The sequence below is a fragment of the Adelges cooleyi genome, unplaced genomic scaffold (assembly GCF_023614345.1).
Source record: "Adelges cooleyi isolate 19-005CV unplaced genomic scaffold, UGA_ACOO_1.1 ACOO_flye_CR_arks_rails_tigmint_CR_PRNA_30, whole genome shotgun sequence".
NCBI classification, from domain to species: domain Eukaryota; kingdom Metazoa; phylum Arthropoda; class Insecta; order Hemiptera; family Adelgidae; genus Adelges; species Adelges cooleyi.
This window is the reverse complement of record NW_026095971.1, coordinates 20,023,622-20,049,300: the sequence shown is the minus strand read 5'-3', so window position 1 is coordinate 20,049,300 and position 25,679 is coordinate 20,023,622. Positions and strand designations below refer to the sequence as shown.

At 29.1% G+C, this 25,679-nt stretch overlaps 2 protein-coding genes across 4 annotated transcripts; one reads left to right on the top strand and one right to left on the bottom strand.

Annotated features, from left to right (window-relative positions):
• Window positions 1–553: 553 nt before the first annotated feature.
• LOC126837887 (probable nuclear transport factor 2) lies at window positions 554–2,410 on the top strand. Its single transcript, XM_050571852.1, has 4 exons — window positions 554–873; window positions 954–1,025; window positions 1,971–2,069; window positions 2,137–2,410. The coding sequence occupies exons 1-4, from the start codon at window positions 766–768 to the stop codon at window positions 2,248–2,250; spliced, it is 393 nt and encodes a 130-aa protein (XP_050427809.1). The 5' UTR covers window positions 554–765; the 3' UTR covers window positions 2,251–2,410.
• A 1,239-nt stretch (window positions 2,411–3,649) lies between these two features.
• LOC126837886 (protein spinster) lies at window positions 3,650–20,986 on the bottom strand. Of its 3 annotated transcripts, none has more exons than XM_050571850.1 (9): window positions 20,533–20,986; window positions 7,413–7,609; window positions 7,196–7,347; window positions 6,927–7,133; window positions 6,723–6,857; window positions 6,401–6,662; window positions 6,230–6,328; window positions 5,328–5,571; window positions 3,650–3,961 (listed from the first exon to the last, which is right to left on the bottom strand). In XM_050571850.1, the coding sequence occupies exons 1-9, from the start codon at window positions 20,744–20,746 to the stop codon at window positions 3,870–3,872; spliced, it is 1,602 nt and encodes a 533-aa protein (XP_050427807.1). In that variant the 5' UTR covers window positions 20,747–20,986; the 3' UTR covers window positions 3,650–3,869. The 3 variants fall into 3 exon arrangements, with proteins under 3 accessions (XP_050427807.1, XP_050427806.1, XP_050427808.1); XM_050571849.1 differs by having other exon boundaries at window positions 3,651–3,964; XM_050571851.1 differs by lacking the exon at window positions 3,650–3,961 and having other exon boundaries at window positions 4,928–5,571.
• Window positions 20,987–25,679: the final 4,693 nt, after the last annotated feature.

Genomic DNA, 25,679 nt, shown 5'->3' with positions numbered 1-25,679 from the left:
CAAGTGAATTCCAAGTATGTTTATTTTTTAAAAAAAAAAGGAGAATGGTTTGTTAATATTCCTAATAATTCTAAAAATAATAAAAGCAATTATTATTCTAACAAATTGGTAATGGGCGTTCAGAATTTTGCATAGTACATTGGTATTTGGTTGGTGCACAAGTTTTCCTTTTCTTAAAATACGATACTGGCTGCTCAGCTGCAACGAATACACGAGCAATAATCGTGCAATAGTATACTATATAAGTTGGTACCCCTAGTAGTGTTTTTGTCGAGGAGCTTACTGAGGGTAACCCTCGTGAAACCAATTTTGTGACGGACCTTCCAACCCTCCGTATGCGAATTCCGACCGCCACTAGTCACTACTCACTACAAGTTACAGCAATGTTAACAGATTATAATCTAAAAACCTTGCTTGGCTTGCACCATAATAAGTCATGCCTTGCATGACTCACTCACTCACCGAACACCGTCATGGTAGGAGGGGATTTAGATGATAAACAATATAATATTTTATCCGGCCGGAGCTGCTGCTGGCTATTTCTTATCAATACCGTACAAAGCTGCAACCACGGTACAAGTTAAAAAAAAAACCATCAGCAAAATAATATAACGTCTATCGGTCTATCGCATCGTGAAAATAACCCAAATCACTTTTTGATTTTTTAAAACCATTTTTATTAATTTTACTACTTTCTTGGATCTTTTTCTATGCATTTTCTTCGTGTTTAAGCGCCAACGCCAGCTAATAGTGTAAATTCAAATCATGGCATTAAATCCACAATACGAAGCCATCGGTAAAGGATTCGTTGAACAATATTATCTAATGTTCGATGACGCGGCCCAGAGGGCCTCGTTAGTGACAATGTACAACGTGAGTTAACCATTATGAAATGTTTCAATGTATTAAATAATAACAAATGGTACTATGTAATTTATTTGTATGTTTAACAGCCAGAAACATCATTTATGTCATTTGAAGGCGTTCCACTTCAGGGTGCAAATAAAATAATGGAAAAATTTAATGTAAGTTATCTAAAATTCGTTTATTTATCGCTATTAATTATTTTTCCAAATTGTTGTTATTAATTTAGATAGGTGTGCAATAATAAACTAATAAATATGGTGTCTTGTCAGCTTTCTGTGTAATGCTGTCTAACGATATCTAGTGTTATTACATATTATTGATATATTCTAGAACTACCACCAGTATAGACTTAACATAACTTGATAAATTAAAACCTTAAGGAATTGCATTTTTTAGTATCATCAATATTTTATTTTTAATAACAGATTAAATTATTAAGACAGGAGTAATGGTAGCGAGTAGTATTATTTTTATCTGCACGCATTACTCAACCGCACTTCACCTCCCGTCCATAATTATTAAATGTTTATGTTACTATTAAGTTACCTCACCCCAACCCCTCTAAATCTGGCTACTGGCAATCAAGAAATATAAAAACTTAAAATAATTTTTGTTTGATCAAAACCAAAAAGGTTTTATATGAGTAATTTTTAACATGAATATAGTTTTAAGTCGAGGGTCAGTTGAAAATTTGTGTGATGCTTTTTTTTTTAATGCTAAAAATGTAATGCGATACTGTTACACATAATTTAGTAGCTACATAGCAACAATCGTTGTAAACAACAGCCATATCATGACGTAAACTATTTAATGACGGGTTTTTTTTTCGCACATTTGAAATTTCCCAAAAATTCGAAAACCAAGTACTGATTGAGTCGAAAAAAAAAACAAATTGTGTGAGTGAATAGGGAATACTCTCCTCCTCCTCATCAAAGAACCTCATGCATGACTTGTGTATATATATTACTTTATTTTTTATAACTCAATCATACATATAAGTACATTATTATAAATAAGTAACATAAAAAGGAATAAAAATAATGTGTATCATGTTGTACAATATTTATTTATTATTTATATACTTAAAAATATTATATTTTTAGAGCTTATCATTTCAAAAAATTTCTCGAGATATAACTTCTGTGGACTCTCAACCCATGTTCGATGGAGGTATTTTAATAAACGTCTTGGGTCGTCTACAGGTAATATTGGAACTATAAGGATTTTTTTTATTTATTATACTGATATAAACTTGTTTTTTTTTAATAGTGTGATGAAGATCCAGTTCATCAGTTCAATCAAGTATTTGTGCTGAAACCAGCTGGTAATAGTTTCTATTGTGCTCATGATATATTCCGCTTAGGAATTCACAACACCTTGTGAAATAATATATTAAAATATTATGTTTTTTATAATTTTTATGTTGTTTATAATCGATTGGCTGGAATGAAAAAGCATGTTTTTAGTATCACAGTGAATAGCTCAAAACTGTAATGCCTTCGCTATAATTAATATATATCAACATTTGATACCTTAACACACATTTTATGATTTTTTTTTTAAATAAATGTTAACTAATTATTAAGTAGATATTACTTCTGTTACTAACATTATTTTTTAATAAAATGTACTAGCTAATAATCCTTACAACTCTTTTCCAAATTTGAAAAAAAATGTCACAATATATTAATATATATATAATACAATAAAAATTTATTTTTTATGTAACTGTTTCTAAAAAAAGTATTTAAGATATTTTACTACACTTAAAAAAGTTAAGGGGTCTCTACATCAGCATATTTTGGTCGAAAACAACCTGATCTAATTTTAACAGTACTCTGAGACTTGTAATCTGTCAACAGTTTTAAAACTGAATATAGATTTTTCAATATTTACTTGTTGTATGAATCTGAGTTCATCTTTAATTTCTTTTTTAGTATTATTTTAAAATTTTACCACGATGGATATACCTTTTTAAATGTTACATGATTTTTCATCACTTACATTCGAGTTGTATAAATAAACATAGAAACGTAAGTTTTGTACAAAAATAAGTTTATGTTACAAGTTAAGAAAAAAATGAAATATAATAATTGGTACTTCTCCCAGTGTTTACAAATTTTAATTTAATGTAAAGTTTTAGTTAAAAATTGTCTATACAACACACTTTATTGAATGCTAGTGTAGAAGTCCCTTAAGTATAGTTGTATAAAGTAAGACAATTTTGATAGAAATTACTGCTCACAAGTTGGCACATAATAAAAATATCTTGTTGAGCGAGAAATGCAATTGGAAAAGAGGTTGTATCTGACCCATATTTTTTACTCACTGAATGGCGAGCTCCCACCTAAAACAAAGTATTACTCTTACTTTGGTCATACTGATTGATGACTTTCTTGGATTCGAGCAGTAAGAAATATTCCGATATTAATTTTGTTGGAGTCATTGTGGTTACAATATTGAAATATTTATAAAACAGTACTATTAGAATAATAATGAAACATAGTTTAAAAAATGAAAACAAAACCATCCGCTTATTTTAAATTTATGTTTTATTAGTCAGTTATCAATACTAACTAGCTGCTAATACATAAACAAAAAAAAAACATTTAATTTTTGTTAACTATCTTTGAAGTTCATATTACTTAATTTACACAATTAAATATTGGACTTATTTATACTTATACAAAATAATTTAAAAAATTGTATATTAATTTAGTTTATTTACCCATTACAATTTGTTTTCATATCACAGATAATTTGTATAAATAGTAAATATAGATAGCTTATAATAGGCGTGTAGAAAAATAAATTATTCTAAATAAATACTGTACAAATATATATATGTTTATCAATACAGTAAAAAATTTGATTTTTTACATGTGCTAGTCTTTAAAATGTACACATCAAGTAAATTTGTGAATATTTATTATATATATATATATATTATTATTATTCATCTAATATGTATGGCAAGAGGACTTATTATTTAATTAACTAAGTTAGGCAACAAAATGAGGATTGGAATGACCATGTAAAGTTGTTTCATCCGCTGCAGTGTAAATGTGCCTTGAGACAATATTCTGGGTATTTTCTGCTGAAATTTCAATTTGTGTTAAATAAAAGACAATCAAACATATAAATAGTCCTAATGTACTAATAATAGTCAACACTTTTAGTTTAACAAGTGAATATTTTTAGTTTGAAAATATTAACTATATATATATAGCTATATACTTATAGCAGTCAAATATTAAAACATTTCTTTAGAGTTACAGGTAACAGGTTTAAAATACATTTATCACTTTTAGACAACAATTTTTTTCTCAAATAAACTTTATTAACACGAGTTTTAGAAATTTTGATAAAAAAAATGTATATTATATACTATATCATCAAATTTCTTGTTTATATTTTCTCTCATAAAAAAACTGGGTAAAAGTAAACTGTATAAAATGTTTAATTAGAAAGTCACCTACCCAGGTAATCAAGATAATTAGATAAAATATTGATTGTTATTAAGAATAAAGACTATAATTATTGTCTGAATAAGGTTGCACAGTTTTATGTCACGTTCTATCACTGTTCATTAATTTTTACAAGTCTTAACTAACATTCATACAAAAATATCAGATGTTAACTTTATACTCAGTAAAGAGAATAAACAGTGCAGAAACTAAAACACGTTACATCCCTCGGGTGGGCGGACAGAGCAGAAATAACGCGTTTTAGTTTTTGCATTGGTTATTCTTCTTGAAACAGAGTATACTATAAATGTTAAAATGGAAGACTCATTATCCTTATTATTATTTCCTACATCATAGATAAACAAATGTAAGATATACATTACATATATTTGTATATATTCAGAAAATCCAGAAAGATCCTGCTTTAGTTAGTTGAAAACGAGAAAAAAAGTTGAATAGATTGTATCAAAAAATTACCAAATAACTTAAAGTTTGGTAACAATTATAAGTTTATTAGACAGTATTTGTCCCAAACTATAGTTGTTGTTCATCTTGACCCCAATAATATTGGAAAAAAAAATGCCCAACAATAATTATACTAATATATCACAGTACAACATATATTACATAAATTACAAACACTATCACACATGACATATACTCAAATAAGTAATTCAATTATTTAGCCCTCAGTTACAGTAGAATAAGTTTAAAATGTAAAGAGAAAAAACAATAGGCGTAGATGGAGGTCCATTGAAAACCCCAAGCAGTTAAAGTAAAAAAACCAATAATCCATGATAAAATTACAAGAACACAATAACAAAAATGATTTTCTAAATTGAGTAAAAATCAATAAATTAAATTAAGAAAAAAAAAGTTTAAATCAAAACAAATAAATAATAATACGAAATTAGTAATGTTTGTTGCAAAACATCTCAAAAAAAAAAATTCAGCTAAACTATTAGTTAACAATAGGAGTGTAGTTAGGCCAACCTGGAGTTTCTGATTCTGCTAATTCTTTATCTTCTATTACATAATATGCGGTGAAAAAGAAAAACAGCCCTCCAAGTATTTCAATAAAACTCGTTATAAACAATGCATATTGTAGACTGCGAAAAACAATTCGGTCATCTTCTAACGTTTTATTGTCATTTAAGTTATTGCTAACTAAAACCACCGACGACAGAACAACTGGTATGGCTCCTTTTGTTAACAACTTTTTCAGCATTTCCGAAATCTAAAAAAAAATCACTTGGGAGTTATCAGTTCATTTATTTTAAATTCAATTAGTATTTAATTATTTGTATCATTTCCTCTAATTACACCAAAATATTTTATTTTGTAACGAATCGCTAATAATGACCTCAATTTATTTTCCCTATTAACCATGTTTTATTAAAAATTAAAACTGTTACTTTCTTGTGTCAGAATACTTATGTAATTTTATAATTTGTGTTTTACATTTATCCCGTTTAAAATATAATATAAAATAAAATAATATTCAATTAATACATTTAATTAACACTTACTAATCATAATTCTGATTTACCCTCTAGAAAGTAGAAATTCTAGATTAGTTTACCCATTTAACAGCGTTCTACTTCTTTTCTTGTTTTGCCTTTGGCATAATATTCTTAAAAATATTTCAATAAGAGAAAAATTCTTTAGATAAGTTTGTTGTCTAAGTCTAGTACCAAAAACGTATTAAGTCGTTTTGAGAGCAACTGAATGGGGAATCATTTTACAATTTTTAAAATCCCTTTTATCCTTTATAAGCAATTGGTCAAGACAGGAAAAACCTTGACTCCCAAAAACATCAGATAATATGTCAGCATAAGCGTCAAATAATACTATAAAAATCAGTCATGAATCATTGAAATAAAGTTGATATTTACCACTCCAATGAGATATGGGCTTCCTGCATCGCCAAATGCATGCGATATCAATATTTGAAAAGCTTCTGCAGTAGAACGCCTTATAGGACTTACTACATACTAAAACATAAAATAGTTATAACTAAGTAAAAACTGTAATTGTCTTATACCAGGATTAAAAACTATACTTACAAGTAATATATCAGCGACAATTGACCAATTCAGATTAATTGATACTTGGCCAAAAAATATTAAAAATAGTACAGGCAGATAATATCTATCTGCTAATGCTAAGCCCAAAAATAAAAGAGGAGCCGATACGAGAAGACCTCCAGCACAAATTAACGGGTCTGCTTTTGGGTAAGACACTTTGAGACGTTGAGATAAATAAGAACCTAATGGCACACCAATAAGGCCAGCTAACATGGCTATGATTCCAAACTTTAATGATACACTAAAAAAATTAATATAATTAGTTAAATGTATAAATATAATTTGAAATACCAATTCTAACCTGTTTAAATCGACTTCATTATGGCCCGATTGTAGTTTCAGTCCTAAAAACATTATTGTCGGACCCCACCAAGCTAATGAGCCCGTGACAAAGGCCACACAAGTAAATCCACAAGTGGACAACATAAAACTTTTGCTGTTGAAAAAAATTATTTTTTAATGTAAAAAAAAGTAATTTATGGCAAAATATGAATTTTTAATATACTTTTTTGTTAGTAATTTTATATCCTCGGACCACGATGTTGTTGACGTCGTGTGAGCGTAACCTTCACTTTGTCCACGTTCAGGCTCTTCCATAGCAAATAAAATCATTACAACAGCGATCATACCTAGAAGGGGAGTAACCCGCAATCCCCAATGCCAACTGCCAAGAGCTTTTGCTGTTTCTGAACCAATAATGTACCCCAAACCACTGACAATAAATAAAATAGAATTACATGATAATGTTTGATTTGTTATTTATAATAATTGTACCTTCCAACCGGAATAGCAAAATAGAAAAGGGCCAACATTTTGGAACGCAAGTCTTTTACAAACATGTCACTTATTATTGTAGGTGCGATTGTTGAATAACTAGCTTCACCAATACCGACTAGACTTCGGAAAAATAAAAATTGGTAGTAGCCCTGTAAAATAACAAACATTAATAACAAAGACCGTATTGTATGAAATATGTTTATTTATTACTAACATCCATATAAGAACCAACTAATGTGGTTATTGACCACAAGAAAACGCCAAATGCCATTAATAGCCTTCGATTATATCTATCGCCCAAATAACCAAACGCTGGGGCAAATATCATGTAACTTATAACAAATACTGTTTGTAATAATCCACCTTGATCGTCACCAATATTGAAATACTTTTGAATATCGCTTAGTATACCTTAAAAAATAATTAAGAAACACATTAATAATTCAGATTATATAGTCCTCTTTCTTTTTGAGGGGGCTTCGCTCTGCACTCTCCCTTTTATACCTTACATACACAAAATGTATGTCTTTTAATAATTTAGGTTTAAATTCTGCATTGAAAAAGCCTACTAAGAAAAGTGCCAACTAAGAACTTTTGTTTTAAACAAGTAATTTTTTAACAATATCGACCTAATTTATATTTTATAAATATTGGCAACCGTATTTGTGTGTATCACAAAATGGCGATGAACTTCACCACACTCTACCACCTTCTTTGAAAACAGTGTTACAATATTTGTACATCATACTCCGTTAAATGAAAAAACCCAACTTTATCATAGACAAACATGAAAGTGCAAATAAAAGATGTTGGTGAGTGAGGAAGTATACTAACCACAACACAACAAAGAGAAGGATCTATCGCAGTCTAATAACAAAATATTAGCTTATATTTACTAGCAAGTCTCGTTTTTATTATGTTTTACGCACTAGTTATTTTTGTTTACTTTTGCGTTATTTTCTAGTTGTATGTATCGGATGACCAACTTTTAAGTTTCACAATAGTATTAACTATCATTCACGCAACATTTGCATGCAAATTTTATTGTAATTGCACTTTGTTCAATCTACAGGTGTTGACAGAAATGATCGATAAACAGCACGGAATGGAGAGTTTGACGGGTTCCTGTAAATATACCAGGTTGCCGGGCGTGCTCTTTTCTTTTTATTACGTGGCTAGCTGGTTATGGCGGTTTGTGATTTATAATCAAGTACTAACAGCTGCTTTTGATATGCGTCCTTCATATCTACATTAGAGAAATAACCAGCCCTGGCTACAGGTGGTAGAAGAGGTTATTCGGTCACCGCTAACACACTGGGTTAACTGTGATTTTAAAGTCACTACACAATCTTCCTATACCGTCGCTTTTAGCGGTCTGGACTAATGGAGTGGCCCACTTGTTAAGGTCTACGGATCTACCAGTATGTTGTAGACACTAAACGTTCTATCTCCTCTTCCACTTTTTTTTCTAAGAGCTAAATGGACCGGGCGGGCATTCACTCTTAGAGATACTTGATAAAAGTTAAAGGTACCCAAACCACAGACTAGATAAAAGCAGAAGGGTCATTTTGAATGTAAACAAAATAAGTAACGACCATTTTTATTATTATGTGTTATATCTATAAACAACTAAAAATAATAATCTATAGATATAACATTATAGTGGTGTAGCCTTAAAAAGATGGCCGTCGCGTTTTTGTGTGTTAAGTATCTTCTCCGTGTTAATTTTTTTCAGTGTCCAGGGCCTACCCAAACCGTCGTCGAATACTATTTTGTGCTTATTTAATATCGATTCAACTCCTTCGTCGACGATGGTAAAAAAGTCGGAATATAATAAATTATTAATACCCTAAGCGGTAAGGTCATTTCTACCAAGAAGAGGTAGTCCCCCTTTGGGTACTACGTATCCTTAGATATGACATTGACAATTAGACTAGTGCTATATAGCGATATATATCGTTTTCTACTATGGATTTCGTTTTTAATAGTGTTAATTTGTCCACGTCTACATTATTTATAACTGTCTTTATCAGTCTTAAAACCGCTAATAGATTTAATATGGCGCATAATTCGAATAGAAAAATCGGCTGATGTTAGTAATAACTAATAACTAAAAAACAAATAATAAAACATTTAAAAAAACGGGTGTAATTATTTTAGTAAGTAATACATGTTCAGTATACTAGAACATATTATGAGTAATGATTAACTAAGTAATGACTAAGAGTTTAAATTGAGATTGTTTATTCGATTTAAACTATGACACTACCGGTGACAATTTTTTAGATTATATATATATATATATATATAGGTTACTCAGAGACTAAATTATTATACCGCTGTTTTATCATCAAAACGCCAACAACATGATACCATATATAATTGCGTTTCGCTTCGCTTGCTCGGCGCCGTAGATTCACTATTAACTAAAAATATCCTAGGTTTACAGGCTACAGTTTAGGGGGAGGTCACGGATTTCAAGTTAAACTAAGTTTAAATTTGAGAATAAAAAGTAAAAAATTTAAGTACTAAAAGTACTAACTCGAGATTCGAGATCTAACCAACCTCATGCCGAAAAAGAGCCCAACCGACTGCACCGTTAACCGAGACACGGATATTAAGCATCTCCGCAACACTTCAGCTGTCGTCCGCGTCCAATCAAAACTCGCTACAGGTGCCGAGCTCCATATACAGAATGCTTACGTGCAACCGGACGATGAGTATTATCTATAGCTATATGTGATATTACTTAGACATGTGATACGATTTAACTTAATAGGAAAACATGTTTATTATACGATAAAAATGTAAAAAGGTAAAATATTCTCTAAATTTAATTTGGGAACTAAATGGTTAAACTGTTTACATTCGTAGACAGTTTGTGTGCATTTGTCTACATCATCAAGGGCAGATTTACCCTTACGATTTACATCTGACCTTCTAAGCCTATTAAGATAACCCCAGACCATTAAGTTGGTGGATTGTAATATTATATAACTTATAAGTATATATCGCATATATACTTACTAAAGATTGTTATCATAATGCTAGAGTATAATAAAAAATGGACACGAAGTACTCTATGCTAAGTTACGACCACGAAATGGTACGTAAAAAGGGTGAACAATTAAAGTCGAGTTCGTGACCCAGAATGTTGTGGATAAGTACAATTTTCGGCATTCATTCTCAATAAAATAAATTAAGGAGTTTTTATTAGTAAGCATAAAATATAAGTAGGACATATTTTATCATTTTTATTAAACGCGGCGATCTCTTTGTTTAATTTAATGTTACTACGGGAGTTAGATAATCGTTCTTTCCTTATTTTGTCTTGCCAACGTTTATTTAAACGCCTAGCACAAGCAGTCCATTAGTCCATTTATTTCACCACGTAACCTTTTCTATAAACTGTACACTGACTTCTAGTTAAGTTTATTAATTGCTAGGTTTTAGACAAAAATCACATTTTAGTCGCTACAAACTAATTTATCGGATCAAATGAAATCTATTTGTTTCGGAAAAGTTCTAGAGGTAATGAGTATTAACACAGTAAAAACAATATGTTTTGATATTTTTTAATATAAGTGTAAAATAATTGTCTGAAAAACTAATTTAATTTTGGACATTTTTTTGAGATGGGGGGAATAAAATGTTATTTTTTTCTGAACTTTTTGTTATAAATAATACACGATAGTAACTCATTAGTTATAGATAGATGTTATATGAAGGGGGAAAACAGAAACAATACTATACTACATAGATGATATTAGTCATCACTAAAGCTAGGATGTTTATGACTACATATTTTTTTAGTAAAATCTAATTTACACCCAAATACTAAGATATAAATTCGATTAACAAAGACTAGATTACAAATCGGCAAACTTATAATGCTATATTTGCTTATGATTATTTCTAGATTTAATAGCACACATTTGTAAGTATAATTAAAACAGATGTTCCATTTTATCATTATTTTTTATCGTGTGTACAATTATGAGCTAAAGAAAATTATACAAAATTTTAGAAAAAGTAAATTTAAGAAATTTCAGACAATATTTTACAACCAGAATTGCAAAAATAATTGTCATTGTTCTTTTAAATTAAAAAACATCAATATAATTGTAATTCAATGTTATTCTAATACATAAAATACCTTTTCAAATTAATTTATGTAAATGTTATTTGAATTATAAAAGTCGGCTATTCGAAAACTCGGCAAACATTTTTAGTCGATTTCAAATAAAGGCGCATTTTTTGACATTTTTAAATGCGTACTCCAATACATTAATGGTCATCAACATCCGAGCTCTAATAATAAGTTATCAAGTAAAAAAGGTAAAGTAAATTAGGTACTAGTATTTGTTACTGGGTAACCTAAAGAGTTCGAGTAATGTATTTCACATATTGTACATAGATATGGTGAGCGACTACTGCAATATTCGTTTTAGTCTACAACAACACCGAATGAACGATAAGCACGAAACGCAGTGAAATTCGCACGTCGGAAACCAAAATAAACGTCATAATAAAATTGTATCCGTATTAATGGCGTTATCGTTGGACGGTTTGCAAAATCCAAATACGAGAACGTAATTACACATTATACAGATTGTACAACATAAAAATAATACACCAGTCCTATCAACACACACAATCATCGTTTAAAATATTTAAAAAAAAAAACACTACAATCTTTAATATAGCTGTTGTGAATTCAAACGCTTTGCTCTTATATGCTGGTTTGCATAATCGTTCTTTAATTATTTAAGAAATCATTACATATTTAGTAATTCCTTAAAGATAATTTAGTAGTTAATGATTGGTCCACTGAATTTTAATAAGCCATAAATGTTTAATTTTTTGTCCAACAGCGCAATAATAATATGGTATCAATAAAACGAAAGAGATAAGGGGACAGGGAAGATGGATTTAGGGTGAACATATTCATCTGTACAGCTAATAAATTTAATTAAAGATGGGAATCTGGCATATATTTCGAAAAGAAAATTTGGCTGATGTTAGTAATAACTAAAAAAATAAGAAACGTTTAAATTAAAAAAAAAACAAGTAGCATTTCTAGCAAGTTATGTTACTTTTTTTTTATATATTATGTTGGAACATATGAGTAATAATTAACCAATCAGCACAACTAGTTATTGGCTGGTTAGGTTTAGAGAAAATTCACATACTACAAAACTTAAAGAGGACTTTGTCTACGTGCATATAGGAAGATATTTTAAAACATTACAGTTTTAAAGTAGATATAAAAATAAATAAATACTGTGACGACCTTTTAAGAAAAATCTCATTTTTTTTTAACACTAACTGAAAATAGTATTTAGAATAGATAATTGTGTACAATTCGAGGTTATTCAACTTAATCAGTTATGAAAGCTTTCTCTATTGATAAACGTTTTACGTGGAATACATACAAATAATTGTAATAATAAATATTAGAAAACGAAAGTTTATGGATTCCTTTTTTCTTTGGTCTTTCGAACAGATGTCTTACAAAATCGACCCCCCTTGTGATGTATATGTTTGATGCTTTTAGATCATAAACTTGAAGAAGACTAGCAAATGTTTCCGGTTGTTAAAAGAGGCTCGTCAGTATACAGAGCTCCTGCTTTTAATTGAATACAACACACGGCGGGCAACTGTTTAACACCATGACGAGCATAAGCGGACAACTTCTAACAAGTACCATAATATTTACCATGGGTTTCCTTCGTTCTTTATATGTACCGTTTCGTTGGCTTGAGTGTCAAATATATATATATCTTATCATTCGACGACAATTAGTAGAAAAAACCATTAAGGCAAGAAAAAATAATAACAGAATAAAATGCGGGAACATCTTCTGTAGGTAATTTCAAGGTCAAAGCCCAAAGCGTGTTTTTAAAAAAGTAATTTAAAACACAGCATTCAAGGTAACTTAATTTATAAATGTGAAACACATTAAAATATACTATTTAATACCAGTATAATTTTATGAAAAAATTTAATAAACACATAACTGTTTAAGCGAATTAACTAGGTCTTTAATTTGTTTTTACTAAGAAAATAATGATAAACATCTACTTGAAACCACGTTTCAATGAAAAATGTTAAGCACAATTTATGTAGTGTATGTATCTCGTTAACAAAAATAAGCGCTGTAGGTCTACGACGGACGTGTTTTCTATAGTTGGAAAATATCCAAATAATTATTTTAACTTCATTGTATCGTCTATAATCATTACACGCGTATTTAAATCGATACTTAAGTAACGTCTGATAAAAATCCATTATTTCGTTAGTTGTTACTGCACAAGACAGTTTAAGGAATTTTTTTTAATATCCTAGTTCTGGCTTTGTTCTTTTTAATCTTTAAACTATAAACTAATATTAAGTGGCCTGTTTTAAAGGAAGGATATTCGGTATCTGCCCTTGGACCGAGATTATAAGAAAATACACAATCGTGTAACCGTCATTAAAATTATGACTGAACGTAGGAATTTTTTTTTAGTGCAGGAGGGCACGTCTACACAATTGAAAATTATTAATCCACCCTTATTATTATTATTAATTAATTATTTCAAGTTTTTTAAAAAATGTTTTGGTTTTTCCTAAGACGATCTCGAAAACTGTGGGAGGATGGCACAAGTTGATACGTCACTTTCAGGAAAATACATATAATATTATATTATAATAGCCGGGTGATAATGCTGAGTGTCTTCCCTTAACGATAATTGTTTAATGTCATGTATATAACGTTCACCGCATTTACTTGTACTCACTTTTGTATTGAGTACAAACATATTTTCTAAATATATATATATATATATATATATATATATATTATAATATAATAAATTTTTAAGTGGCACAAACATTTTAAAATTCCTTCATTAATTTTATAATTATGATTACTATATACCTTATGATACTAGTATAGCAATTTAAAACTGGACCAAATATTGATTTATGGTTAATGTGCTATATATTGACAGGAAGAAATAGAAGGACACATTATTTTTAGACATCGAACTATTTATTGTGACATACCAGCATAATATATTATTAGCTACTATATTAGCAATCATATCTTGATTATTAAAAGCGTCCAGACATATCATATTTTGCCACTTTGTCTAATATAAATTTTATAAAGTATCAGTAAAAGCTATATTAACTAAAACAATTACATAAAGTGACTTCAACTTCTGCCATCCTACCACAGAAATATTCAATAATAAACTTTAGGAGCCAAGGATACATATCATATTATATTGAATTTGCATACTAAAAATAGTAAAATAAATACATAATATATAATCAGATTTTTTAAAACCGAGCATCAATCAAACATGAAAATCTATAGTGGTTACTATCTTCTATATTAGTTTTTATCAAAATGAAATATCATCATGAAATTAACTGATATTATAGGTATACTGTTTACATAAGAGTATGTTGTAGCTTATTTTAATTAAATGTATATACATTTTTTAAACTTCTAATTGTGTAATTTATTAGAGAAAACTGACTATAACATTATTGGAGGTGAACTACACCATGTAGAATACATACATTATGCACAATAGACACGTCATATAAATTTAATTTTACCGGTAGACAGACTGTATACATATAGACTTAATGTTTAAAAAGAAAAAAAAAAGTAACGCTGTATTCGTTCCAACAATACCAATGAACCCTGACATTTATACACTCGGTAGACGAACTATAATTATATTGAATACACTGTATATAATATATATTAAACGGCGGCAGAAGATAAAACGACCATTTCACAGCCCAAGTGAAAGTATTCAATGATTATTTAAAACACTTTTATTTTACTTTTACTTTATATTTCTGTTTCTAATGAGAGTATCTGTTAATATTAACACCTATACGGCAGGTATATAACCATTAAAGATGACAATAAAAACATTCACATTTCCATAAAAAAAACTTTATTAGGTATAGCTATATAAATGATTTATGAATGGTCATTTTACAAACAAATATATATGATTTTTAGATCTGTATCAAAATTAAAACATTTGCTGACAATGTTATTAAAATGTCAAACGAAAAATTAACAAAATTCACGGTTATCTACTACGTGATAAAATTAAAAAACCTCGAATAATTATATTCATAACCGAACATTATGAATCATAACTTGTTTAACGTGAATTCAGTCAATCTTTTTTTTGAACAATTTTTTTGCACTACATTTCAATTTAAATAGTTATTATTAAATATTGCATTTTTCAAGACTTGGAAATTGTAGTATACATTGTTTTTTTTTTATAGATCTGAGTTTCAAAATCCATACTCCTAGCGACCAGTGGACATGTTAAGTGCGTAGAGCGGCAAACTTTTGGCGTTTTTTCAAAATTAAAAGTTTTATAAAATATTAACTATAAGCACTCTTGAAATGTCCAACATAATAAGGTTCCAAGTAGTTCTTAAATACGGCCAGAAAAAATAAATATAAATATCGGTGTGACAGAACCCGGAACCGTATTTAAGGGATGTTTTAAAACGGTGCAATACCCTGCGAAAGCTTTTGTATTCGCTGGAGTCTGGTAAATAGATACACTATTTGTATTATTTTTAAGGTATCATTTTTTTTTTACTTAAGTTACAGCCATAAGGTAGTAAAAATGACTTCACGAGAAATGTGATGACGCTTCGTAGTTATCGGATTTTGTTGGTAATCGTTTTGTTTTTGTGTAAAAGCAGATTTCCTATAGTCCGCACAGAGATTTAAAATTCGAATTACATACGCCGTAATAAGTTTGAAAATGCTAATTTTTTTTTCAAAAGGTTTGATAATATAATAAAAATTGAAGCTCTAAGCGGAATGTAAAATTCGATAACTCTACGAGGTAATATCACTTTTCAAAGACACTTTTTGTAAGACATTTTTTTGAATAAAAAAAAATGCACTGGCGACCTTATTGAGTGTAGTGCGACAGGTTCAAGCAGCAGCGGCTATTCATATCTCAGCCAATGCTCAAGTGTACGTGCCAAAAAAAAAGGTAATGGAATTCAACTAAAAAACTTGGGACAAATTAAAATTTGTCCCAAATCTATTCAGACGGATTATTGAATGAAGACAGGACCAGGAGCTACGCAACCGTAATTTGTTTCCACTAGAGCAGAGCGGTTTTGAAACAGGTCATTCCAAGACTGTAATAGAAGCGACCAAAACATCTAAACCCATTATAGTGCTTTTTAATCGCCGATTTCAACCAATGCCGGAATTTAATTTTAAAAGAATTTTCTGGTCTTATAGTCGCTTTGGCCCACGTTTTCAAACCTATCCTGAACTCGGGAACATAATTACCTTAATTTTCAATAGCGAAATAACCATGACTAATTATAAACGGGCACGATTACTTGGTAATACTGCACAGGAAAATTGCCCTAGACTTGGAAAAATATGTATTGTACCGTGTAAGTTTCTCATTACAAGTTATATTTATAACTTCCACGACTGCGTGCAAATGCGCAGTGATAGGAAAAGTTCGTAATTCAAGCAATCATGCCTGTTTATTTAGTCATGGATATAACTGTATAACATCGCAAGAATTATAACTCAAACGATACATGATTAATGGGGAAACAAATATGTTTTTAATGGAAATAAATCGATCCTGATATAATATTACATTTAAAATTGTAAACGGTATACAATACTACTAAAGGATATAAATTTTCTAAAAGGTTCAGTCGTTTCAGCAATCAAGTTAAAGGACTATGTTAGATCCCTTGGAGTGTATTTTAAAGGCAGATTAATATTTGATTGTAAACGTGTTCTCGCTCAGTTAGAGGAGGATTTCTTATTTTTAATCAGGTCTTACCAGAACTGGTCTACCGTCTCTAGTAGTGCCCTCTTTTACTAGGAAGGTTAAGTAACAGTGTTTACAGAGTGATAAACAATAAAAGTGATACGTCCAAACATGTGAAAAACTGCTTTACGTTTATATTCTCATAGTATAAAATATAACAAGACGAGCCCAGTTACAACCAATACTTTTATAATGCTCAACTACACTACACTGTTCCTTCTGTCTTAAGCCGGGTTCCCATGACTCGTCTATTCGCCAAATTTTAGGTATTCGAGGATACTCGCCATATCGTGGGAACGGCTTATTAGTCCACTAGTCAAATATTTGTCTGAATATGCGAGTAGTGGCAATGGCGGCTTACACGTCCATGTTTGGCGAGTAGACGTTTTAATGTTTATCAAATTTTATTTTTTTTATAAAATTAATTTAAAAATATTTTTACCATTTGGTTATAATTTAGCGTAAATACATTATTCATTTTTTCATCTTGTTAATATTATTGTATATTAATTTTGAAAAATTTAAATACAATTAATTATTGGACTAATTGCATCGGACAATTAAAAATAAAAATAAATTAAGATGTATAATAATATATATATATATATATATATATATATATATATATATATATATATAAATATATAAAATATATTAATTGATAAACTATATTATACACATTTAATGAAATAAATAAAGATGACGTAGATGTAAAATACACAAATAAACATATAAACAAATAAATAGTTATTAATACATCAAATTTTTTTAAATTTAATCTACAATATATTATTTATTTATTAAATTAAATATATTTAAATTGTTAAAATTATTCATCTTACATTATTTTCTTTATTATGAAGTTTTCAAAAATTGAGATCATATTGTATAAAAACGATATGGAAAAAAACATTTTAATTTCTTATTAAATTCTATGAGATATTGAGTGGCCCTTGATTAAAAAAAAATCACCCTGTATGGTAAATTAAGTTTATTTAAATCATTTAATTTTAAAATAAAATTATCAGCTCAAATATATATTTAGTTTGTAAAAATATATTCATCAAAAATCATTAGATATACTTAAAATATATTTCACTTGTATTTTTAGGAAAAAATCTAACTGAAAGGAATATCAATGAATATCACTAGTTGGACAAGAAAATAATTAATTCTTTACAATTAATAAAAAAAAACAATGCTGAGAAGCGTGTTCAACTAATACAGATATACAATGTTTACCATTTTCATGTTCCTGCATATATTATCTAGCGTGGAAATGTTTGAGTCGCTATCACAATTTAAGATTTATTATAACTTTGTTTTTCTCAATACTACTCCATGATTGTAGGTCATAGCACTACTATTACATTTCTCAATCATTATATATTATACCTAATATATGAATAAATGCATCTTACTGAAATTTTTTTTTTAATTTTGAAGTGTTTTTATGCAAATTATAAATACTAATAATAATAAAGCCAAATTGCGCACACTTCTAGCTTAAAAGTTATAGCTACTTGAATTTTGAGAATTATCGCTGAGTGAGACACTTTTTTACCATCCAGTCGTAGCGAGCTGTGATGGTCAGCCATCAGCAACACGATTGGAGGGTGTATGACTACTATATTAAGGGTCTCTTGTCATAAATCAAACCCTCATATAAAATGTGTCTTAAGCAAAGGGAATAAAAAGCTAAACCAATATGTCTGGCCCGCCCTTCATAATAGCAAAAAAAAAATAATGTAAAAAATTAGGTCTAAGAAGTTAGATGGACAAAAAACAATTTGTGATAAAAAAATTTGTTTTACCTAACCCAATTGTTTTATTAAATAATTAGTTGTTTTTTTATCGCATTGCTGAGTGCCGCAGCTCACTGCCATTGGATAGTGATGCGTATAGTAACAGAGCAGACGTTTTGCACATCAATAATTCTCAAAATATAAGTAGCTATAGTTTTTAAACAAGAAGTTAATGAAAAAAAAAAAGTACCAAATGGCAAAAAAAAGGTTGAAAAATAAAATGTATTAATACCATAATATAATTATTTAGTATAAATTACTTTTTTTGTGTAAAATTATACATCTTTTATAGATAATAAACATACAAAACCAAAATGATTTATGCCTTCTAGTTCATTGATCCAGTAATCGTATACATTATATTTTATATTTTAAATTTATAATATATTTTTTAAATAAATGTTTACTACCTATTCATATGGCTTTATATCGTGCTGATCCTAAAATGTGTAACATTTTTTTATCTTTTTCAATTTTAGTTTTAATGTAAATAGTATTAATTCATAATAATCAAATATTATTATTACAAGGTCCTATCAAAATCTCTCACACAGCTCAAAACATTTAAGCATAGTATGTAATTTAAGCGTAGTAAACCAGCAGAGCATAACTAGTATAGTTTAAGCCAATCACAATTCAAAATTAGTACATTAAAAAATTCTGGAAATGGAATCAAGGCAGTTGATAATTTCAAACTCATTCAATTATAGACAAATATATTTATGCAAATTTTGGGTTTCTACAAGAATTAAGGAAAAAGTTAGTCGTCAGTATCCACAGTTTACCACCATTTTTTAAAAATTGTTTTTCATAAAGTATCTTTCAAACTACTAGCTGGCTCTAGTGTACTTTATTGGCTTTAGTATCTATTCCAGCTCCTAATTATCCACCAATTAGCTTTAAAGCATTGGACATTGATTTTATTGCTTTAAAATATAATACTTCTTCCAAACCAGTTCATATGTGCTGTATTTATGCAAGTCTTCATGTCTTATTCATCACTACAGCCGCAGGTAACTTGATATCATACACAGTTTCTGCCTTTAAATTTATTTGATCCTTATTTTATATTATATAATAATTTTTACTCTATGAAATCCAAAAATGCAGCTATACGAATGCTTACCATTATTACATGAGTGTGGTGAAATGATTACCTCAATATATTTAACTTAAGTTACCACTAAAAATTTTTTTTTTCAGTTTCCTCATACTAGAACAATTTAGGGGAAATCCATAAAAAAACATGTCTAAAGGTTCCCCCGAGAAATTTTTATTATAATGCTACTGGAACAGTATTTTAAGAATACTTAAAAGGGAAGTTCATTTTGATAAAGCCTTTTTGTTAGAGCTTTGAAAATATACTATGCCATCTATAATATATCAAGAACTCAAGTTGATTCCAAAATTAATTATTACCACATCAGCATCTAAGCTTAAAATACAACCTAGTAAGTTTTTAAAAAAAAAAACTTATGGTTTGGAAAATAATTTGATTACACATTAATTGATCATTGCATTAGATAACAGGGTAAGCAGGTAAAATAAATAAGCACACTTTTGAAACTATCAGACAGGGAGATTTATAGAGATAAGCACTAAAGTTGTAATACATAGTTGATAGTAGACAAATATAGGTAATAAAAGTAATTTAAAAAAAACAATGTTTAATTACCTGCAATGGTATACCGGTCCATGTAGTTGATAAGATTGACGAAACATAATATTATAACGGTAATTTTTTGTTTGCCAGTAATAGTCCGGCTATTGGCTTCATCGTTCATGAGATGTTGTTGAGAATTATTAGGATTATTTGGAGCGGACGGTTCGGCATTCATGATTTGCAATACCGTTTTGTTATTACCGTGACTGATTGCCTGTGCCGGCATCACAACAATTTAACAGCCGACTGTAATCCAGTTATCGTTCAATATTAGCCCGGACGGCTCAAAGGACATACTTGAATGTCAACTACTTGAAGACTAAATAATTGTCGGAACGGTGACTGAAAAAAGCGATCATCGTCTAACACCCATCACAACTCGAAGCAACATAACACTGTATTAGTCAGCCGACGACTGTAGATCGTGAAGTATGCCGTGTGGACGTCGAACGACTGGCCATGCCTGTTTGTTATGGAAACGTGCAACGTCACCTGTGACCAGATCACTTTTTACAGGGAGACCAACATAGACGCGTTAAAGTTGTTTCAAATTTGTAACCGTTGAAACGGTTTTTGTAAAACCATAATAAAATTTTAAAAAATACTATTACCCAACAATAATGAATAGTGTAACCTAACTTTTTTTATACAATTTAAATAATTAATAGACTTATTTATGTATTAATATAAAATGTTTTTTGGAACAATAAAGTGCAATAAATTAGGGGGTCGGACTTATTTTTTGAAGTTATAAGCAAAAACTTCATATTTTGCTTCATTTTTTAAAAAGCTTTTTTATTCAAAACAATTACGTATTTTTTTACGCTTAAAAGAATGGTGCAATCCAAAATTAATTATCATACTTACTTTTCAAGTTAGAAGTAAAAACTTAATTTTCTTATACTTTTTTTAAAACGCGAAAATTTTTCAAAAATTTTAATTTTTTTTCACTTGCTTATAAGATTAGAAGTTTTTGATGAATTCAGAATTGCCCTAGCTTAATTACCTTTTGAGTTATTCGTAAAAAACTGTGGTGGTCGAGGCGTGCGACGAGTCGGTGGCGGACGACTGCGGTGGTAGGCGGCACCATGTAGACGTTTTCGGCGACGCGACGTGATATTAAGTAAACCTATAACTGTATAAAATGACTCCCTACGCTTACCGGCTTGAGGAGCCAACTCGAGCCCCTTGGGACTCTTCGTTGGATGACAGCTCACGCCCCCGAACCCCCAGAGGAAAACATAGCTTGCCTAAAGGACTAAACTAACCTAACCTACCGCTCCGGAAACGTCGGCGACCAAATGAGTCCAAACCATTACCTTAACTTTAAAAAAAAAATACAAATTTTCTAAGCTAATGCAGTGCAGTAATTAAATAAATTGTGCCGCGCACGCGCAAAAACGCCTTTAGTCTTTACAGTTTTGTACGAATAACTCAAAAGATAATTACGCTAGAGTAATTCTAATTTTATCAAAAACTTTTAAATATAATAACAATTGTAATGAAAAAACAAGTTTTTTTTTTGAAAGAGATCAAATTTTTAAGAAAAATTACGAAAATGAAGTTTTTGCTTATAACTTGAAAAGTAGGTAAGTATGATAATTAATTTTGGGTTGCACAATTATTTTAGGCTTTTTCACGAAGTTATTGCACTTTTCAAAAAATGAAGAAAATTAAGTTAACTTCAAAAGTAAGTCCTACCCCTAAAATCTGACTTCACCATCATTTTCAACGTAAAAAAATACATATATTAAAAAAAAAAATTAAATAGCGACTGGGATTACTACAAACTAATCTCTAAACATTAGATTATTCATATTGTATGCAAGTAAATTAACATCACTTATACATTTCTTTATAAAAAAAACAACAATGTATTAATAAGCAAACTGCACAGCGTTTAGGTACCTAAAAGCCCATTTCGTCCTATATACGGGATGTGATTCGCTAATAATGCGACAATTTTTGTGCGAAACAAATTTCTAATATTTTCAAGTACTGATTATTAATATAAAAATGATTTATTCGGATTTTAAAAAATTTAGTTTATTATAGGAAGTAAGATTAAAACGTATGTTAAAACTTGGGTTGATAATTTTGTTTTACTTATAATCTAAAAACTCCTACACTATAATCTAAATATATTGACCTATGTACGCGAGTTGCAACTTCTGTAAAAACAAAAAACACTTAATTAAATAAAAAAAAAGCAAGAAATCATTTTACAAATATATATTTCAAGTTATTACCTATTACAAATATTAATACAATTATACAAAGTTATGACAAAACATCAATAATGACGAACATTAATACAATTACAAATACATAAAGTTGTGACAAAACATCAAGAATTACAAATTTTTCGATAGTCGGACATATAGATTAAATGATAAATCGAACGGAAACAGGAAAGACAGGAAGACAGATGTAATGACGAAGGAATCCTAGGAAGGAGAGTTCCTTTGGTCTAAAATAAGTTTAAATAAAAAAAATGACTTCAGTTATATTATTGAAATATGTCGCTACATCAATTATGCTATCAACAAATTTAACTCCTGGCGTTTATGCCAAAACTTATAAAGCAAAAATCAGCCATTTCTAATCTAGTAGTCGCTTAAATCATTTTATTGTTGATAAAGCTGATTTTTCTGAATTGTTTTATATCAAAAGGTCATTTTAGCCAAAAGCGTCGCTTACGCCCTTTGCCGATTAAGGCTCGATGACGATGATATTATAAAAAGTAAGTTCTTGTATAATTTTCCCTTATTAATTGATCGACAACTATGCTTATTTTATTAAAAAAATATAATTTTTGTTCCAAATTGGGACTAAAGAACTAAAAATGAACGATTTTTAAAAAAGTGACCAGTTTCCACTCTCGAGTTTATTACATTGAAATCATTTGGTTAGTTTTAAACCGAATCCCTATAAAAAGATTAAAATTTTTTTAAAAAAAATATTTATAACAAAACCGCGAACTGCTTTACTATTCCTAGCAATAAAAAATTTAGCATATAATTTTGGTACACTTTTTTTTTTGACAAAAAACTGTTATCATATAATTCAAAACGTGAAATATATAAACTGTGAAAACATAAACAGTATATGATGAAAACATTTAGTTTTACACAAATATATTATACATTTGATGCGTTTCGTACTTACTTAATTGTGTATGGTTTTCAGTGCTGTCTGCTTTAAAAATTATTAAATAATAATAGCAATTGATTTTAAATAATTACATACTACTTCTAAGATATTTAAAAATTATTATTCGAAAATGACCTTCTGCACGCAAGCAACAGTTACCGGTAATGTGAAAAATAAGTAAAAACTTATGTATTATATTTATTATAATATTTATATATTTATTATATACCTCTAAAAGTATATAATAAGTAGATGTTACGATACCGATGGGCGATGAGTCTCAGTGTACCCTATAAAGGCAGGCAACTTTTTAAAGTTTGTAAGTTCTTCTAAATGATTGAAATTACTTCAAACTTTATTTTTGTCTTATTTTAATACAGACTAAAAAATATTTGGACACAACAAATTTTTTTTTCAATAAAAAAAAAAATCTGGGACTGAAATGGTTAACTGCATACATACGTCGGTTTCGATAATATAAATCAGTTACATGTTTAAAATTTGCTATTTATTTATATTAGTAACTCAAATACAAGGGGACCATCAAACCCCGCCACCGGATATGGCCTTGCAACTTGCATACTATATATCTATTACTATATAATAGAATATGCGTTATAACTATATTTACGGATTTACTTACGTATAATATAAAACTATATAATTGAACATCACTTCATAGGTTTTCTACACCATTTTTAAAATCTGTTTAAAAAAAAATGTTTTTTCCTTTATATACGATATCATAAATTCAACCGCATGAAAAAATGTTCATTTATTAATTTTAATATTAAATTGTTTAATTCTAGAATTAACGTAGAACAATGGAGAACAGGCGTATAAAACCAAAATCGCACTGCCCTGGTTGTGGAAAAGATTTTGTATCTGTAGATGGTCATTTATCGAAAGCATCCGGCCCCTGTGCAGCCCTAAGAGAGCAAAGGCTAATCGATGCAGCTCCCGGTCTTACATTGCAGTTAAATTTAACAGACCAAAACGTATCAATCACGAATACAGTTGTCCACACAAACGATGACGGTAGTATACGAAACGAGATTATCCCGCCGGATAACCATCAACCTCTTACTAACACCGCTGACGAGCAAGCTTTGCGGTTTGAGGCTAATAATTTCGCGACTAGATTCAACGCTTTGTTAGCCGGCGATTTAACAAACCAGTCACAAAACGACCTAGACAATGTTGTCTCGGACTTCTCGTTTCTCGCAAATTAACGTCTCCCAGGTCCCCAACATCCCGCAGTCGCCTTCTATCGGAAGCGCAAGCAGGGACATAAGAACAACATAGACTATTCAACTGTTCAACTATTTTATCAGCAGGGATAATGCAATTGTGACAAAATAATTTCTGTTTCCATGTTTATCAGGGCTGAAAGCTCTTAAAAGAGGAACAAGTGCCCAAATGTGATTAAAAAAAAAAAAAACTAACTTTTTTTTTAAACAAAAAGGTTTCATTCTATAACATTATAAGCTTTTCATTTATTAGAAGATGTTTTAAGAGGCCTCTACACCTCTGTATTTTAGATAAAAAACAACGCATTCTAATTGAATCGTTTCATGCAAAAAGGGCCTTAGTCCTTAACTTAAAACTTTTGGAAAAATGAAAAAAACGTTTGATATGTTTCAAAATGCATAAACATATAAGGGCTTCATCAAAGGTTAAATATATTTAAACAGTAAAATTACATTCTGTAAAACAATATTATTATTTTCAAATGCAGTCCAGATTAATAGCATTTAAATATAGTGAACTTAGACCCTTTTTACAAAAATCAATAATTTTATGTATTTGATTTATTTCAAACATTTTAGTTCATGTCATTAAAATAATAAAAACAACAATTTTATTAACTTTAAAAACAACAAAGTAGACCATTAATTCAAAAAATAGCAATAAAATATTAATTTTAAATTAATAAATATTATAAAAATTGAATAATGTTTTAATATTATATAATGATGTATACTTTTACTTACTGAACAACAAAT

What these genes read in the sequence shown, in the direction of transcription:
- LOC126837887 (XM_050571852.1), top strand. Translation starts at nt 766, where the DNA reads ATGGCATTAAATCCACAATACGAAGCCATCGGTAAAGGATTCGTTGAA. An exon ending in CGTTAGTGACAATGTACAAC is followed by an intron (nt 874 to 953) that starts GTGAGTTAACCA and finishes TATGTTTAACAG; the next exon opens with CCAGAAACATCATTTATGTC. An exon ending in AAATAATGGAAAAATTTAAT is followed by an intron (nt 1,026 to 1,970) that starts GTAAGTTATCTA and finishes TTATATTTTTAG; the next exon opens with AGCTTATCATTTCAAAAAAT.
- LOC126837886 (XM_050571849.1), bottom strand. Translation starts at nt 20,746, where the DNA reads ATGCCGGCACAGGCAATCAGTCACGGTAATAACAAAACGGTATTGCAA. An exon ending in TAGTTGGTTCTTATATGGAT is followed by an intron (nt 7,348 to 7,412) that starts GTTAGTAATAAA and finishes GTTATTTTACAG; the next exon opens with GGCTACTACCAATTTTTATT. An exon ending in TTGTCGCTGATATATTACTT is followed by an intron (nt 6,329 to 6,400) that starts GTAAGTATAGTT and finishes TTTATGTTTTAG; the next exon opens with TATGTAGTAAGTCCTATAAG.